At 40.1% G+C, this 17,492-nt stretch overlaps 1 protein-coding gene across 3 annotated transcripts in view; it reads right to left on the bottom strand.

Moving 5' to 3' along the window:
• The window catches only part of LOC133536216 (macrophage mannose receptor 1), a 70,717-nt gene that overhangs the window by 26,303 nt on the left and 26,922 nt on the right, over positions 1-17,492 (bottom strand). For all 3 annotated transcript variants that reach the window (XM_061876571.1, XM_061876572.1, XM_061876573.1), the window contains exons 10-21: positions 11,691-11,810; positions 11,524-11,625; positions 11,300-11,458; positions 8,152-8,234; positions 7,349-7,493; positions 7,234-7,278; positions 6,991-7,158; positions 3,703-3,822; positions 1,848-1,958; positions 1,744-1,776; positions 1,549-1,683; positions 1,331-1,477 (exon numbers count right to left, since the gene is read on the bottom strand). In XM_061876571.1, the coding sequence (XP_061732555.1) occupies positions 1,331-1,477; positions 1,549-1,683; positions 1,744-1,776; positions 1,848-1,958; positions 3,703-3,822; positions 6,991-7,158; positions 7,234-7,278; positions 7,349-7,493; positions 8,152-8,234; positions 11,300-11,458; positions 11,524-11,625; positions 11,691-11,810 (1,368 nt within the window). The remainder of the gene's footprint in view (positions 1-1,330; positions 1,478-1,548; positions 1,684-1,743; positions 1,777-1,847; positions 1,959-3,702; positions 3,823-6,990; positions 7,159-7,233; positions 7,279-7,348; positions 7,494-8,151; positions 8,235-11,299; positions 11,459-11,523; positions 11,626-11,690; positions 11,811-17,492) is intronic.

The following is a 17,492-nucleotide window of genomic DNA, read 5'->3' as shown; positions in this document are numbered from 1 at the left end:
TGTTTAAAGAATATTTTGTGTGTGAATGCTTTCACACATTTTAAACAAAACATCGCGAAAGCCTGCGGCGGATGCTGACACAATTTCTGCCTGGTGCTCTCAATGTCAAAGTGAAGCCGTTCAATAAAGCACGGGAATGGCGGGAGTAACTATTAAAGGCAGCATCAACAGATATTATATATCGGTATGGCGGTATTGTCTTAAATACACATCTCTTTCTAAAATATGCTGGTATAACTCGTAATACTGGTAAACCACCCAGCTCGAAAATGAACCCATGAGGAACTGGTTAACCTGAACCCCTGAACAATGGCCAAGTGAATGTTGAAACCTTTGAGTAACCTTCAAGGTAGACGGATTATATCCTGTCGTTTAACAAACTAAAAAGGTTCAATGGGGGATTTGTGCAAAAATTTGAGATTAGTAATAAACTTATAGTCATGGCAACCGTGTTGATGGGTAACACTTTACTCAAGGGGAACTTGTAAAATACACCAATAAAGAGACAGATACTGACAGCCCAACCTTGTAAAACTCCTCCAACTCACTATAAGAGCAGATAGAAATTCACTATCAGGGTTCTTGTCCCTCACACGATTTGGTGACATGTATTGCCAAAGACCCAGAGAGCCTCTGTAAGTATGTCTTTGTGTTGATACAAGTACATGTCATTGATTGAATATTGAAACGAGTGTCTGACAAAGTTTGATCTCCCTCTGATCAAAACGAACACGTGGCAATTGGACTGAGTTAGGGATATTGGAATACGTACCTTGACAGGAGAATTTTTCTGCCATGAGGCTTGTTGGTATGTGCTGCTGCCAGACAAAAAGCTTGCCGTACCACCACATTTCTCTGGCCGGCAGAGAAATGGGTGGGAATGTCCGGAAATTGTGCGGCACCTCACCCCGAAGGTGTACAGTAGCTCTCCTTTCACAAAAGTAACCATCCTTCCGCAAGTTCACATTAGGAAAATTTGCTCCAATTTTGACTTCCTCTATTTAGTCAAGTTTGATGTCTTCTTGGTGCTGCACCAAACCATCACATCTCTACCGTGTTTGTTTATCAGACGTGTTTAGCCTTTTTTTGAGGTGGTGTTGAAAGAATGTATTCCTTTAATAATTATCTTAAACTTTTGATACTTTGCATGTATGTGATGGTATCTAGTGACCAGTCAGTATACAGTATTACATATCACAATCTGTTTTTCTCTCTTAAAAAAACAAGGCCATATCAACTGTAGGCAGAATTTAACTATTCAGAGTCTAAAAAGTCTTAATCAAAAACAGCCCTAATTCACACACAATTCTCCATGAGATGTGAAGCTCACCTTTCTGTTCACAGCTGTAGACGATCTCAAGGTATTTGGAGATGGCGGGACAGGGGTCCACTTCGTTGTAGCCGTAGACAAAACAATTGGGCCGGTTGTCACATGCTTTCCTGAAGTAAGGCAGAACACCTTCCACTGTACAGCTCCCTGATGGGCAGTAAATAAGAGTCCCATGAGCAAGGAGACAATGAAATCAACAAAATCGTAGAAGACTTCACCTTCCGATCCTCCAAAATGCGGGCAGATGTCGCCACTCTTTCGTCCAAAGAAAGCTGACTGAATGTTGATGACGCTTTCCTGCGGACAGTGAAGGACGGCGGACGACTCCTGGCACACGATTGCCGTCATGAAACCTGCAAGAAGATTTATCCGTCTTTTAATTTCGTCCAATCCACAGCTAGAAGGTGACTCACCATCATGAGGCGGCGGAGGCTTCGGTGTCTTCCCTGCAACCCAAATGTTGACCAGACAACAACATGTTACAAGCAAACTGAGGCAAAAATATGTAACAGCCTACCTCTCCTCTTGCAGATATATCCTCTTTTATGCCCACAGTTGTCGTCATTCCAGTAGCCGCCGTTAATGTAAATGGACAGGCAGTCTTCACCGTAGTAGTCGTCAGGATTACCTATAAGTAGCCAACAAGAACCCTTTGAGCTAGCGGTCCTCTGCTTCAGTTCATGGTTTACTGTAAGTGTGGCCCGCACACATTGGACCGCTAATTGTTAAACATGTTATGCTCTTCTTGAATTCCACCTGACTTCAATAACATTGCAAACAAAAACGACAGCACAATAAATTAGGCAACACAAAGAGCAACTGCCTACAAGCAAGCAGAATTACCGCTGACCACTACCTGGGAAACTCAACAATTTTGCATTAAATTTTACATTTATAATGTCTTTAGGCCATACTTGCCAACCCTACCGGATTTTCCGGGAGACTCCCGAAATTCAGCGCCTCTCCCGAAAACCTCCCGGAAGAAATGTTCAACCGGAAATCTCCCGAAATGTACGCCCCCTCCAGCTCCATGCGGACATGAGTGGGGACAGCCTGTTTTCACGTCCGCTTTCCTGTCATTTAAACAGCTTGCCTGCCCAATCATGTTACAACATCTACGGATTTTTAATAAAAAACTGCACACACAATGAGGCGAAGCAGAATAACGAGGAAGTTACAGCCATGGCGACGCCGTCTGTAATAGAGTGATTCTATGTAGTCTGTTGCCATCTCCTGGTGAATGTTGGCTATAGCGTTATGGGGTTGCTTTTTGATTGGCCAACGATTTACTTGGTGTTGTGCACCTGACGGCAAGTGACTCTCGCCAGTACGTAAATGGCAGAACAAAGGTTACTCAAATAGTGAAAGGTAAGTGTTGTTGTTTTTTAATAACCAGCAAGCACAGTACAGTTAGTAGAACAACTGTGTTTTTATTACTTTGTATTTGATAGGTGCCATCTGAAATTCAACTATTTCTTTTATAAGTATTTCATACAAATGTATGAAATACTTGCCTTTCAATGAATTCTAGCTATATATATTTATTTTATTATATATATATATATATATATTTATTTTATTATATATATATATATATATATATATATATATATATAATAAAATAAATATATATAGCTAGAATTCATTGAAAGGCAAATATTTCATACATTTGTATATATATTTATATATATATATATATATTAAATACTCAAGTTGGTGAATTATACTCGTCCCCTCTTAAATCTATGAAATACTTGCCTTTCAATGAATTCTAGCTATATATATTTATTTTATTATATATATATATATATATATATATATATATATATATATATATATATAATATATATATATATATATATATTTTATTATATATATATATATATATATATATATATGTATATATATGTATATATTTTTATTTTATTATATATATATATATAATAAAAAAATATTTATAGCTAGAATTCATTGAAAGGCAAGTATTTCTTACATTTGTATATATATTTATATATATATATATTAAATACTCGAGTTGGTGAATTATACTCGTCCCCTCTTAGCCACGCCCCCGCCCAAACCACGCCTCCTCCCCACCCCTGACCACGCCCCCCGACCTCCCGAAATCGGAGGTCTCAAGGTTGGCAAGTATGCTTTAGGCCTACCATCTCAGAGTCACTGCAGCTGCTGGTAGTTAACAAATGTAGTCACCTGCCTAAAATATGACTCTGAAGCAAATATTTAATCCGGCCCAGCCTCACACTGACTCCACCTGTAGCGGCCCACAGGTAAATCCATGTTGAGACCCCTGCTTTAAACTATGTTTCTCCACTCATGCAACCTAAGGACATATCTGAGGCTTTTCAATCAACCTGGACTCCAATGTACGTATCTGAACGGTGATCCATCCGTCCACTCCCAGCCGCCTTCAGTAATGGTGTCATGGCCGCCCATCCACAGGGAGACCCCATTTGGGGTGGACTGGATCACACCTGAAGAGCGCAGTGACGGGGTTACCAGGTAAAATTGACAAATTACATATTCAGCAATTTAAATAAAATATTGACGGTCATTTAACAGAAAAAAAACCCAATGTGCTCTCACTAATGGTAGATAGACACCACAATTTGAATACAATTTTAATTTGTGGCTAGAAATTAAACAACAAATTGAAAAAAACTATAAGAAGTTGTTTTAAGCAATATTACTATAAACAGGTACTAATATTTTATTGTTCATATACAGTGGTATCTCAACATAAAGGACAGCTGCATTTTTAGGGGAATTTTTCCTATCATTCACAATACTTATGCAAGACAAAAAAAACATTAAAAAACATGCAACAATACTCCTTTACATCTTGTGAATATGAATATGAACCATGTATTAGCGATTTCGTAATTACCTAAGCGCTAACACAGACAAACTACTTTTAGCGGCTACGTGACCACAGATAGCAACGAGCTAATGCAGCTATATTGACGTATTGAGCCATTGAGCTGCTTAATAACCTTTGAGATAGTGAAAGCAAATTCTAGATTATAAATCATGCCTCTCGCCTGGATAGTAGAAGAATGTGGTCATAAATGTTGAAGTTGGTTAACTTTGACATTAAACTTATACCTAGACATTGCGAAAAAGACGTTTGTTTGCGGCAGCTTTTATTTAACCCTATGGAGGCTTATGATTGATTCTTCATCTAAACGGAAAGATATGAACATCCCATCAGTCGACATCCCAGTGAGAGCAGACATTGTTTAGCACTTAACAATACTGCTGCATGATGCTTAGTGTTTCACTAAAGCTGGATCTGTTCAGAACACAGCTTTTAAAACATGTAGGTCGTCCTCTGTATATCCAGGCTTAAAAATTTAAGGTCCTGGATCATCATTTGTTGTCTCTCACGAAGTCTGTCATAATTAGTAGTGTTGTTTTTGTTGTTGAAGGAAAACCGAATGTTGTGACGCGTCTGTGAAAAAATACGTATATCTGTATGCTAAAATATGAGCAAACTATATAAATATTACATGTTACAGTATTAGGATTGTGCCTGTTAATACACAGTGATGGGCAAGCTCCTTTAAAATGTAGTAAGCTGAGCTACAAGTTACTTTTGATTACATGTAGCTGAGCTACAGGGAAAGCTATCCCCAAAGAATTGTAGCAAGCTACATGGCAAAAGTAGCCTGCTACATCAAAGCTAAATTCAACTGCATTTACATCTATAGGCCTTTAAGTATAATATCAATGTTAAAGTAACTGAGAGTGTACAAATGGACCCAACAAGGGTCCATTACTATTAACTATCTGTCATTTAGCCGGGGACACCCTACAACTACCTCTAGGGGTGCCCGCACCACACTGTTGTATTTATTTAGTTTGCCTTTTCTCTGGCCCACCATGTTATTCATTTTCTTTGCTTTAAGTAAAAAAAAAAACAGCAACTATCTACATCTTGAAAATAAAAACTATGACTTGTGTGTTGTTTGGGAACAGTTGACAACGGTTATGTGCAGTAAAACTTTTCATGAACTCGACTCACCGTAATGTGTGTTCCTAAATTTGTGTTCCACGTCTTAGATGAAGAGAGCAGTTATGATGTTGGTTTTCAGAGTTAACAACTAGAAACTAAGGTTTTGGGCATTGTTTTCTCTAAATGCAGAAATGTGTTTAATTACGACTAAGGACATTATTGTGCGTTTCCTGCACGTCGTCTTCATCACTAAAGAAAAATGTAATCTGCGGGAGAGAATCCCTCTGACATTTTCAAGTACGTTCTTTTTTTTTTTTTTAGTCAGCTTGAAGCGTACCTGTCTCCGACTTCCTTGTCGTCATGTGACATGAGTACGTGTCTCTTATGATTTTGCTTACTAGTTTAGATGACCCGATTTATCTTGCTTCCGATTGGCAAGTCCGTAATGTTTTGCCCAATCCTTAGCCAATTGTGACTCATCACACAAACGCCAACCAATCATCATGGATTTTCTCCGTATGTGTGGATGTTCTCATAAATCCAGGTCATTGTATTTTCTCAATATTGTCTCTCTTTGTAGCTTCTATATTTTAAGCTACCTCGCTACAAGGGTCTAAAAGTAGCTAAGCTACAGGAGAATCTACTCGTTCAAAAAGTAGCTAAGCTACCGCCAAGATACTGGAAAATGTAATTAAGCTACGTAGCTTAGTTACATGTAGCTTGTTTCTGCCCATCACTGTTACTACATTGCAAACTGTATATACTTACAGCGTGTATATTGAGGGTTTTTAGATGTTTTTAGGGCACTTTATAAATGGACTAGAGCGAAAGTTTATCCAGGAAAATATGAAAAAGCTGCTGAATGTGTGTTTGACAGAGAAGCAGCTGAAAAGAGATACTATAGAAACCTGCTGTGCAAGGTAAATGTAATTTATTATTACAATACTTCCTAGAACTACAGTAGTTCTTAGTAGTACGTTCTATTTTATTGTTTTTCTTTTTAAAAGACATGTTAAAATTGTGCTGTTTTGATAACAAGCACCTGATGGATTGAATTTGTAAGGGGCGCCGGAGAGTTGGCAGACGATCCTGTTCTTCACCCATCCATCCATTTCCTACCTCTTATTCCCTTCGGTGTCGCGGGGGGCGCTGGAGCCTATCTCAGCTACAATTGGGCGGAAGGCAGGGGTACACCCTGGACAAGTCGCCACCTTATCACAGGGCCAACACAGATAGACAGACAACATTCACACTCACATTCACACACTAGGGACCATTTTTAGTGTTGCCAATCAACCTATCCCCAGGTGCATGTGTTTGAAGGTGGGAGGAAGCCGGAGTACCCGGAGGGAACCCATGCAGTCACGGGAAGAACATGCAAACTCCACACAGAAAGATCCAGAGCCCGGGATTGAACGGCAGACCACTCAGGACCTTCGTATAGTGAGGCAGTCGCACTAACCCCTGTTCCACCATGCGATTTAGTTCTGTCTCCCTGTAATGTTTGTCTGATCTTGAGTGGGATTGAGTTGAAAATCTTAATTTCCCCTCTGGGATTATTAAAGTATTTCTGATTCTGATTCTGATTCAATGGAGACGTTGAATTCAGATACTAGTGTTTCTGATTTTAGAGATCCGTCACAGAACAAGTTAGAATCATAAGTCGAGGTACTGTAGTACATTTTACCTTGGACGAACGCTTGCTCAAAGGGATCCGTAATGCTGATGAGGTCTCCTCCCTGGTTGATGCAGTCCGCTCGCGCCTCGGCCCAAGTCCTCATGGACAGGGAGTTGAACAGGTAGCAGAAGTCGTTAAATGGGTCGGCCGTCCACGAGCCGCATTTTTCATTCCAGCCTGCGGCAAATCCCCGACTTTACAAACCAAAGTACATTCAATAGGAAGATAATTTTACTGCCTTGTCAGATCCACCTGGGCCGGATGTCGGAGGTTGTGGGGGCGGCCCTTGTCCCTTGACTGTGAGGGAATAAGGTAGGACATGTGTTAATTTATTTTAAATACAAAATATTTGACGAGTGTTTTGGACCTTTTTTGCAGATAAACTCATTGGTAAGAGTACAGAAGTAATCATTTAGTTTTCCTGGTTCTGAGTGAGTTGGCCCTTGCAGGAGAACGCAGTCCTCGTCGTTCTGCCAATTGTTCGGCTGATCGGGGGCCCATGGGAGGAAATCCTGTGTGTTGGATTGAAATGTGATTTTAACGTACAACGGCAAGTATATGGAGTTCTCATGTCCTTTTCTCGTCATACAAGCATACTTGCCAACCTTGAGACCTCCAAATTCTGGAGATGGGGGGTTGAGGTAGTGGGGGTGTATATTGTAGAGTCCGGAAGAGTTAGTGCTGCAAGGGGTTCTGGGTATTTCTTCTGTTGTGTTTATGTTGTGTTACGGTGCAGATGTTCTCCCAAAATGTGTTTGTCATTCTTGTTTGTTGTGGGTTCACAGTGTGGCGCATATTTGTAACTGTGTTAAAGTTGTGTATACGGCCACCCTCAGTGTGACCTGTATGGCTGTTGATCAAGTATGCCTTGCATTCACTTATGTGTGTCGCATATATTGTGTGACCGGGCCGACTTGCTGTTTGTATGGAGAAAAAGGGGACGTGACGACAGGTTATAGAGGACGCTAAAGGCAGTGCCTTTAAGGCACGCCCCCAATATTGTTGTCCGGGTGGAGATCGGGAGAAATTCAGGGGAATGTTTGCCCCGGGAGATTTTCGGGAGGGGCACTGAAATTCGGGAGTCTCCCAGGAAAATCGGGAGGGTTGGCAAGTTTGTCATACAGATTTATAGAACGTGGAATTTCTTTGGGCAAAATGTGCTTCACTTACTGAAGGTGTCCCGTCGGTGTAAACAAACTGGCTTTCGATCTTAATGTCACTGAGTCCGACCCAGGATTGTCCTGGCATGTGAGCTTCAGGGAGGAAGACAAAAGTGTCAGGTATTTTTCTACAATGAATCATCCAGGGATTCTCCAACTGTGGTGCGTCCACCACTATTGGTACGTGGGCTCTCTCTAGTGGTACACCAAAGAATCACTTGATTAAAGTACAGTATTTTGTTTTCCTATATATAAACACAGTGTTACTGTTCAAACTGTGTGTAATGTTACAGTGGCCAAAACAATTTCATATATTTTTTAAATATAACATTTGCCTCTGCGATGAGGTGGCAACTTGTCCAGGGTGTATCCCGCTTTCCGCCCGATTGTAGCTGAGATAGGCACCAGCGTCCCCCGCGACCCCAAAGGGAATAAGCGGTAGAAAATGGATGGATGGATGGAACATTTGCCTTGTTTTTAATGCATACTTAGGCCTTCTAAGCTATTGTAATCAATATTGATCATTATTGTTGTACTCAGAGAGCCAAGAGTTTTCAGAGATGGTAGTTGGCAAAGAAGTTTGAGAACCATTGGACTAGTACGGGGGGCATTTAAGCTAACTTCGTACTTTTTAACTTAATCACCATGAACTGTGTTACTTGGCGCCATCTTAAAAGTGTGCCAGCCCTTCACCTGTTAGCAACCTAATGTTTGCATGCTAAAGTTAGCACACTAACATTTTATACGAGAATTTTAATTAATTGTGTTTGTTTTAACCTACTAATCATTGATTTCATTACTTGGTGCCATCTTTAAAGTATGCTAGATGTTCTCTTGTTGCCATGGTAATGTTAGTATGGTAATGTTTTAATGCTAGCATTTTAGCTAGTTTCTTACTTTTTAATCTAATAAACATGGTCACCCACATCTGCGGTCCTCTCCAAGGTTTCTCATAGTCATTCTCATTGACATCCCACTGGGTTGTGAGTTTTTCCTTACCCTGATGTGGGCTCTGAACCGAGGATGTCGTTGTGGCTTGTGCAGCCCTTTGAGACACCTGTCATTTAGGGCTATATAAATAAACAATATTTGATTGATTGATTGAATAATACTCCTATGTTGAAGCACAGTACAATCCATCAAGCAGTGGGGCTTCATAGCTTACCAATGTCCTACTAAAACATTTTGATAGATGTTTGAGCGCCATGTGTAATGTTCTATATTTTCAATAGAACATAGAAAATGTTGGTGTTGTTTATTTGGATCATATTGCAGTCTACACATACACTACATTGCCAAAAGTATTTGGCCACCTGCCTTGACTCACATATGAACTTAAAGTTCCATCCCATGGAATTGTTCAAAATGTTTTGGTATCCTGGGGCATACAAATTTCCTTTCACTGGAACTAAGGGGCCAAGGCCAACTCCTTAAAAAAACCAACCCCACACCATGATTCCTTCTCCACCAAATTTCACACTCTGCACAACACAGTCTGAAATGTAGCGTTCTCCTGGCAACCTCCAAACCCAGACAGGTCCATCAGATTGCCAGATGGAAAAGCGTGTTTCATCAATCCAGAGAAGGCGTCCCCACTGTTCTAGTCCAGTGGCGATGTGCTTTACACCACTGCATCCCACGCTTTGCATTGGACTTGGTGATGTATGGCTTAGACACAACTGCTCACAATGGAAACCCATTCAATGAAGCTCTCCGTGTACTGTACGTGGGCTAATTGGAAGGTCACATGAAGTTTGGAGCACTGAAGCAACTGACTGTGCAGAAAGTCTTTGCACTATGCACTTCAGCATCCGCTGACCCCTCTGTCAGTTTACCTGGCCTACCACTTGGTGGCTGAGTTGCTGTTGTTCCCAGACTCTTCACTTTTCCGATAAGTAAGTTGACTTTGGAATATTTAGGAGCGAGGAAATTTCTCGACTGGATTTGTTGCACAGGTGGCATCCTAAGACAGTTCCACACTGAAAATCACTGAGAGCGGCCCATTCTTTCATAAATGTTTGTAGAAACAGTATCCATGCTTAAGTGCTTGATTTTAAAACACAGGGCTGTCACGTCAAATTTCTTCTCCCTACAACCCCCCCCCCCCCCCCCCCCCCGCCGCCCCCTCCCCATTTATTTCCGGGGTCATGATTAATACAGACGTTTTGTCAACGCTATATTAATAAAATATAATGTTATATTATAAAAATACAGACGTTTTGTAAATGCTATATTACAAAAAATGTTAAAAAACAATTTATAAACAAAAGCTATGAGATGACATAAGAGGAAACGTGACCCCGCAAATAAATGCGTCATCCCATTGCTTGTGTTTGTAAATTTTTTTATTTATTTTTTTTTTATAATATAGCGTTAACAAAACGTCTGTATTTTTATAATATAGCGTTATATTTTATAATATAGCGTTAACAAAACGTCTGTATTAATCATGACCCCGGAAGTAAATGGGGGGAGGGGTTTGTAGGGGAGAAGAAATTTGGCGTGACAGCGCCAAGTGATTAGGACACCTGATACGTATCATTTGGACTGGTGGCCAAATACTTTTGGCAATATAGTGTATCTCTTGTGTCTGACTGCCATCATATTGCAGTCTACACTCTATCTCTTATGTTTGACTGCCATCTACTGGTCATACTTACAATTTCCCCATGTACCAATCAAAATAGCTTTGTGGTCGGTAAGCTATTTTGATTGGTACTGGTTTAAAAGGCTCACTCTCGAGTTTTAAGTGCGCCTTATAGTCCGGAAAATACAGTATGTCTTCCGCTAATGTAGGTAATCCACTAATGTTGACATAAGCTAGCTAGTGGTGTTCCTGTTATATTTGTTCGTTTTTAAAAAATCTTACTTTATTACAAACAGCCTCTTTGAGTGAATGCTAACTATGTAGAAATAAATGTGAAGTTGATGTTACTTCCTACTATACTGTAGTCAAATAGCGCCTGCTACTTTGCTAATAATGATGTTAGCTTAGCTAACATTTAGCGAGGGCATTAGTAGGACAACTGCTAAATATGTGCAGTACCTGAATAATAATTGGGATTTCTATCAGAAAAAAAATATCATAGAAATGCTAAACAATCTTTGTAATGTACCCTAAAAAAACAAAAGTCTTTACTGAAATGTAAATATCTCACCGATTAAGAAGCTGAGCTCTTCCTGGGAGTGGAAGCTGACCAGGTGACCTTGCCCCGCGACACAGTAAGCCTCTGCGTCGTTCCACGTTTTCACCAGCTCCCCCTCGAAATGGTAGCAAAAGTCCCCGTACAGCAAGTAGCCGGGGTCACAGTGGGATGCTTAGACGACAAAGCCTCATTACCAGACAACACAAGGTTTGCAAAGTGCTTGTCTCACCACTCACTCGGCACTGGAGTTGGTTTTGGGTTTTGTCCTCCCGTCATCTCACAAATGTAACCTGACTTCTTGAAACATGTGCTTGTTTCCCATTTGCCCTCATTGTTTCCTTGTAAAAAAACATTTTGTGTTAACTTATTAGCCACCATCGTTAGATTTTTAGGTGTGTCCTACCTGTGAAGATCTGTCCACAATCCCAAATGCTTGCAGTGTTTCTGGGCCAACCGGGTCCATAGTTTGTAAAGTTGAGTTCAGTTTTGTCCACCCATCGGAATGTTCCGTCCTGGTCTTTATCTGGAGGAGCAACAAGGTTTACCTTTTATGCGCGGCGCTTTTATTTTGCATTTATTGAACATGTTTGATTTATTGAAGTAAATGTTAGTAGCTTAGGCCGGGGGTCAGCAACCCTCTTTAGCGCCGCCCTAATGGCTTCCTGGAGCTTTTATAAAGATGTGTGAAAATGGAAAAAGATGAAAAAATATATTTTTTTTGCTTTGCTATGGTTTCTGTCGTAGGACAAACATGACACAAACTTTAATTGTTATAAATCCCACCTCATTGATAAGAGTATTTGGCAAGCACCGTTTTGTCCTACTAATTTCAGCAATCTTTGAACTCACCGCAGTTTGTACAATTTCTCCGATGCGGCCATAGAAAGACATGTTTTATGCCACTCCTTCTTTGTCTCATTTTGTCCACCAAACCTTTAATACAGTGCGTGAATTCACAAAGGTGCGCTTTGTTGGTGTTATTGACTTGTTGGAGTGCTAACCAGGCATATTTGGTCGGTGCATGACTGCAAGAAAATCCATTTAGGCTAATTGTATGTACATTTTGCATTATTATGCCTTTTTGAGCTCATTTGATATCGCTGCTGATCCGCCTTCGCTTGGGATGGTTTCCAGTGGACGGGACTCTCGCTGCTGTCTTGGATCCGCTTTGAACTGAACTCTCGCGGCTGTGTTGGAGCCACTATGGATTGAACTTTCACAGTATCATGTTAGACCCGCTCGACATCCATTGCTTTCGGTCCCCTAGAGGGGGGGTGGGGGGTGGGGGGGAGGGGGGGTTGCCCACATCTGAGGTCCTCTCCAAGGTTTCTCATAGTCAGCATTGTCACTGGCGTCCCACTGGATGTGAATTCTCCCTGCCCACTGGGTGTGAGTTTTCCTTGCCCTTTTGTGGGTTCTTCCGAGGATGTCGTAGTCTTAATGATTTGTGCAGTCCTTTGAGACATTTGTGATTTGGGGCTATATAAATAAACATTGATTGATTGATTTACTTTTATCCTCTTTGTATGTAATTTAGTTTTGTGTGTCTCATGGCACATTATCTGTATGTAATATTGGTTGCATGTCTGATAGTTGTTTGTGCGCCATGTTGTTCCAGACCACAGCAAATATTACCTAGCTTGCCAAAAATTGTAATTAAATACATTAGAAGAAGACAGCCTGCCATTTCCTTTAACTTGGACAAACACACATCTATAACTTTGGCCATTAAAAGCCAGTAACTTCCAGCAGTTATCTCACCTTCTGAGTAGCTTCTGATTTATTATTGTTTTCCAAGGTTGTAAAAATGTGTAGAATATTAAATTTCAACATTTCTGTCAACGAAGATTTGCTTCAGTGTGAGACAAAAAGTCCTTATGATAGTAGGTTATTATAGCTAATATAGACACTTACGTCATGTGTTGCCTTCATTATAACACTATATAGGACTTTTAAAATAATTTTGATAGTAGGCTATTACAGCTAATATAGACACTTACGTCATTTGTTGTCTTCATTATAACATTTATATAAGACTTTTAAAGTAATTTTGATAGTAGGCTATTATAGCTAATATAGACACTTACGTCATGTGTTGCCTGCATCATAACACATATAAGACTTTTAAAGTAACTTTGATAGTAGGCTATTATAGCTAATATAGACATTTACGTCATGTGTTGCCTTCATTATAACACTTATTTAAGACTGTTAAAGTCATTTTGATAGTAGGCTATTATAGCTAATATAGACACTTAAGTCATGTGTTACCTCCATTATAAAACTTATATAAGACTTTTAAAGTCATTTTGATAGTAGGCTATTATAGCTAATATAGACACTTATGTCATGTGTTGCCTTATCTATAACACTTATATAAGACTTTTAAAGTAATTTTGATAGCAGGTTATTATAGCTAATATAGACACTTACGTCATGTGTTGTCTTCATTACAACATTTATATAAGACTTTTAAAGTAATTTTGATAGTAGGCTATTATAGCTAATATAGACACTTACGTCATGTGTTGCCTGCATTATAACACATATGAGACTTTTAAAGTAATTTTGATAGGAAGCTATTATAGCTAATATAGACACTTATGTCATGTGTTGCCTTCATTATAACACTTATATAAGACTTTTAAAGTCATTTTGATAGTAGGCTATTATAGCTAATATAGAAACTTACGTCATGTGTTGTCTTCATTATAACACTTATATAAGACTTTTAAAGTCATTTTGATAGTAGGCTATTATAGCTAATATAGACACTTACGTCATGTGTTGCATTCATTATAACACTTATATAAGACTTTTAAAGTCATTTTGATAGTAAGCTATTATATCTAATATAGAAAGTTATGTCATGTGTTGCCTTCATTATAAACTTCCATCCATCCATAGTCCTACACCCCAGTCTACCGGGCACCACTCTTTAGTCATAGGGGACTCCATCACCCGAAACATAAAGCTTAGCAAACCAGCCACAATTAAGTGTATTCCCGGGGGCAGAGCACCTGACATTGAAGCTAATCTTAGGGAGCTAACTCGCAACAGGTCTAGTAAACACGTACGGCAGGCTAACCGCACCACTAGTTATGCGAATATAGTAATACACGTTGGCTCCAATGACGTTAGGATGAGACAATCAGAGATTACAAAGAGAAACATAGCCAGGGCTTGTAATCTCGCCAGAAAGATGTCCAGGCATCGAGTAATTGTCTCTGGCCCCCTGCCTGGGAGAGGCAATTATGATAGATATAGCAGATTAGTCTCTCTTAACAAGTGGCTGGATAGCTTCTGCAGACAACAGGGATTTACGTTTATTGATAATTGGCCCTTCTGGGGCAAACCTGGCTTGCTGAGGAGAGACGGCCTTCACCCTAACCAGGAAGGCGCTATCCTCTTGTCTCGGAACACAGATTTCGCATTGAGCCACATTTGACTAACTGCACTAGAGCAAGCCCGGTCACAGGCAATTACAGAGCCTGCTAGCCTGGGTATGGAGTCAGTTTAGCTAGAACTAGCCAGCGCCAGGCTGGATGATCCCTGTACACATAGCAATTTTCGTAGAATAATACACAACTCACAAAATGTTTTTTCTGCTGTGTCTATGATTACGTCAGAGTTAGACATGCGTTCTACTGAGGTGGCAAATTATGATGCGTTCAGTTTATCGCAGCGCCAAGTAGACAATCTGAAAATTCCCGTCATATCAATTCCTAGATATGGTCGTAATTATTTTAAGTACACTGCGTGTAATAAACGCAACATTATTAATATTGCTACTACGGATAATTTTATCAACAACTCCTTAAAACAGCCCACTACCTATAATATGGGCTTTTTAAACATCAGATCTTTGTCTCCCAAAACGTTATTAGTCAATGAGGTCATTAGAGACAACAACCTTAACGTCATCGGTCTTAGCGAAACCTGGCTTAAACCAGACGACTTTTTTGCGATAAATGAGGCATCCCCTCCTAACTATACGAATGTGCATATTGCCCGTCACCTCAAAAGGGGAGGGGGTGTCGCACTAATATACAACGAAAACTTTAACTTTAGTCCTAACTTAAATAATAAATATAAATCGTTTGAGGTGCTTTCTATGAAGTCTGCCACACCTCTGCCTCTGTGCCTGGCCGTTATCTACCGCCCCCCAGGGCCCTATTCGGACTTTATTAGTGAATTCTCAGAGTTTGTTGCTGATCTAGTGACGCACGCCAATAATATAATTATAATGGGGGACTTTAATATCCATATGAATACCCCATTGGACCCACCGTGCGTGGCGCTCCAGACTATAATTTATAGCTGTGGTCTTACACAAATAATAAATGAACCGACGCATCGCAGCGGTAATACAATAGACCTAGTGCTTGTCAGAGGTATCACCGTTTCCAAAGTTATGATACTCCCGTATACTAAAGTAATGTCCGATCATTACCTTATAAAATTCGAAGTTCAGACTCATGTTCGGCAAGCTAATAATAATAATAACTGCTATAGCAGCCGCAACATTAATGCTGCCACAACGACGACTCTTGCGGACCTACTGCCCTCGGTAATGGCACCGTTCCCAAAGTATGTGGGCTCTATTGATAACCTCACTGACAACTTTAACAAGGCCCTGCGCGAAACCATTGATAGTATAGCACCGCTGAAGTTAAAAAAGGCTCCAAAAAGGCGTACGCCATGGTTTACTGAAGAAACTAGAGCTCAGAAATTATTATGTGGAAAGCTGGAACGCAAATGGCGCACGACCAAACTTGAGGTGCACCATCAAGCATGGAGTGATAGTTTAATAACTTATAAACGCATGCTTACCTTAGCTAAAACTAATTATTACTCAAATCTCATCCGCATTAATAAAAACGATCCAAAATTTTTGTTTAGTACAGTAGCATCGCTAACCCAACAAGGGACTCCTTCCAGTAGCTCCACCCATTCGGCAGATGACTTTATGAAGTTCTTTAATAAGAAAATTGAACTTATTAGAAAGGACATTAATGACAATGCGTCCCAGGTACAACTGGGTTATAGTAACACAGATACAACTGTATATACGGCGGATACTGCAAATATCCAAAATAGTTTCTCTCGTTTTGATGAAATAACATTAGAAGGATTGTTACAACGTGTAAATGGAATAAAACAAACAGCATGTTTACTTGACCCACTTCCTGGGAAACTTATCAAGGAGCTTTTTGTATTATTAGGTCCATCAGTGCTAAATATTATAAACTTATCACTTTCCTCGGGCACTGTTCCCCTTGCATTCAAAAAAGCGGTTATTCATCCTCTCCTTAAAAGACCTAACCTCGATCCTGACCTCATGGTAAACTACCGACCGGTGTCTCACCTTCCCTTTATTTCGAAAATCCTCGAAAAATTTGTTGCAGAGCAGCTAAATGAACACTTAGCGTTTAACAATCTATGTGAAACCTTTCAATCCGGTTTCAGGGCAAATCACTCGACTGAGACAGCCCTCGCAAAATTGACTAATGATCTATTGCTAACGATGGACTCTGATGCGTCATCTATGTTGCTGCTCCTTGATCTTAGCGCTGCTTTCGATAGCGTCGATCATAATATTTTATTAGAGCGTATCAAAACACGAATTGGTATGTCAGACTCAGCCCTGTCTTGGTTTAACTCTTATCTTACTGATAGGATGCAGTGCGTCTCCCATAACAGTGTGACCTCGGACTATGTTAAGGTAACGTGTGGAGTTCCCCAGGGTTCGGTCCTTGGCCCTGTACTCTTCAGCATCTACATGCTGCCGCTGGGTGACGTCATACGCAAATACGGTATTAGCTTTCACTGTTATGCTGATGACACCCAACTGTACATGCCCCTAAAGCTGACCAACACGCCGGACTGTAGTCAGTTGGAAGCGTGTCTTAATGAAATTAAACAATGGATGTCCGCTAACTTTTTGCAACTTAATGCCAAAAAAACGGAAATGCTGATTATCGGTCCTGCTAGACACCGACCTCTATTTAATAATACAACTTTAACATTTGACAACCAAATAATACAACAAGGTTACTCTGTAAAAAATCTGGGTATTATCTTCGACCCAACTCTCTCCTTTGAGTCACACATTAAAAGCGTTACTAAAACGGCCTTCTTTCATCTCCGCAATATCGCTAAAATTCGCTCCATTTTGTCCACTAAAGACGCCGAGATCATTATC

The sequence above is a fragment of the Nerophis ophidion genome, linkage group LG17 (genome assembly GCF_033978795.1).
Source record: "Nerophis ophidion isolate RoL-2023_Sa linkage group LG17, RoL_Noph_v1.0, whole genome shotgun sequence".
Taxonomy (NCBI): Eukaryota; Metazoa; Chordata; class Actinopteri; order Syngnathiformes; family Syngnathidae; genus Nerophis; species Nerophis ophidion.
The sequence above is the reverse complement of the archived record's forward strand: the minus strand, read 5'-3'. Positions and strand labels throughout refer to the sequence as shown.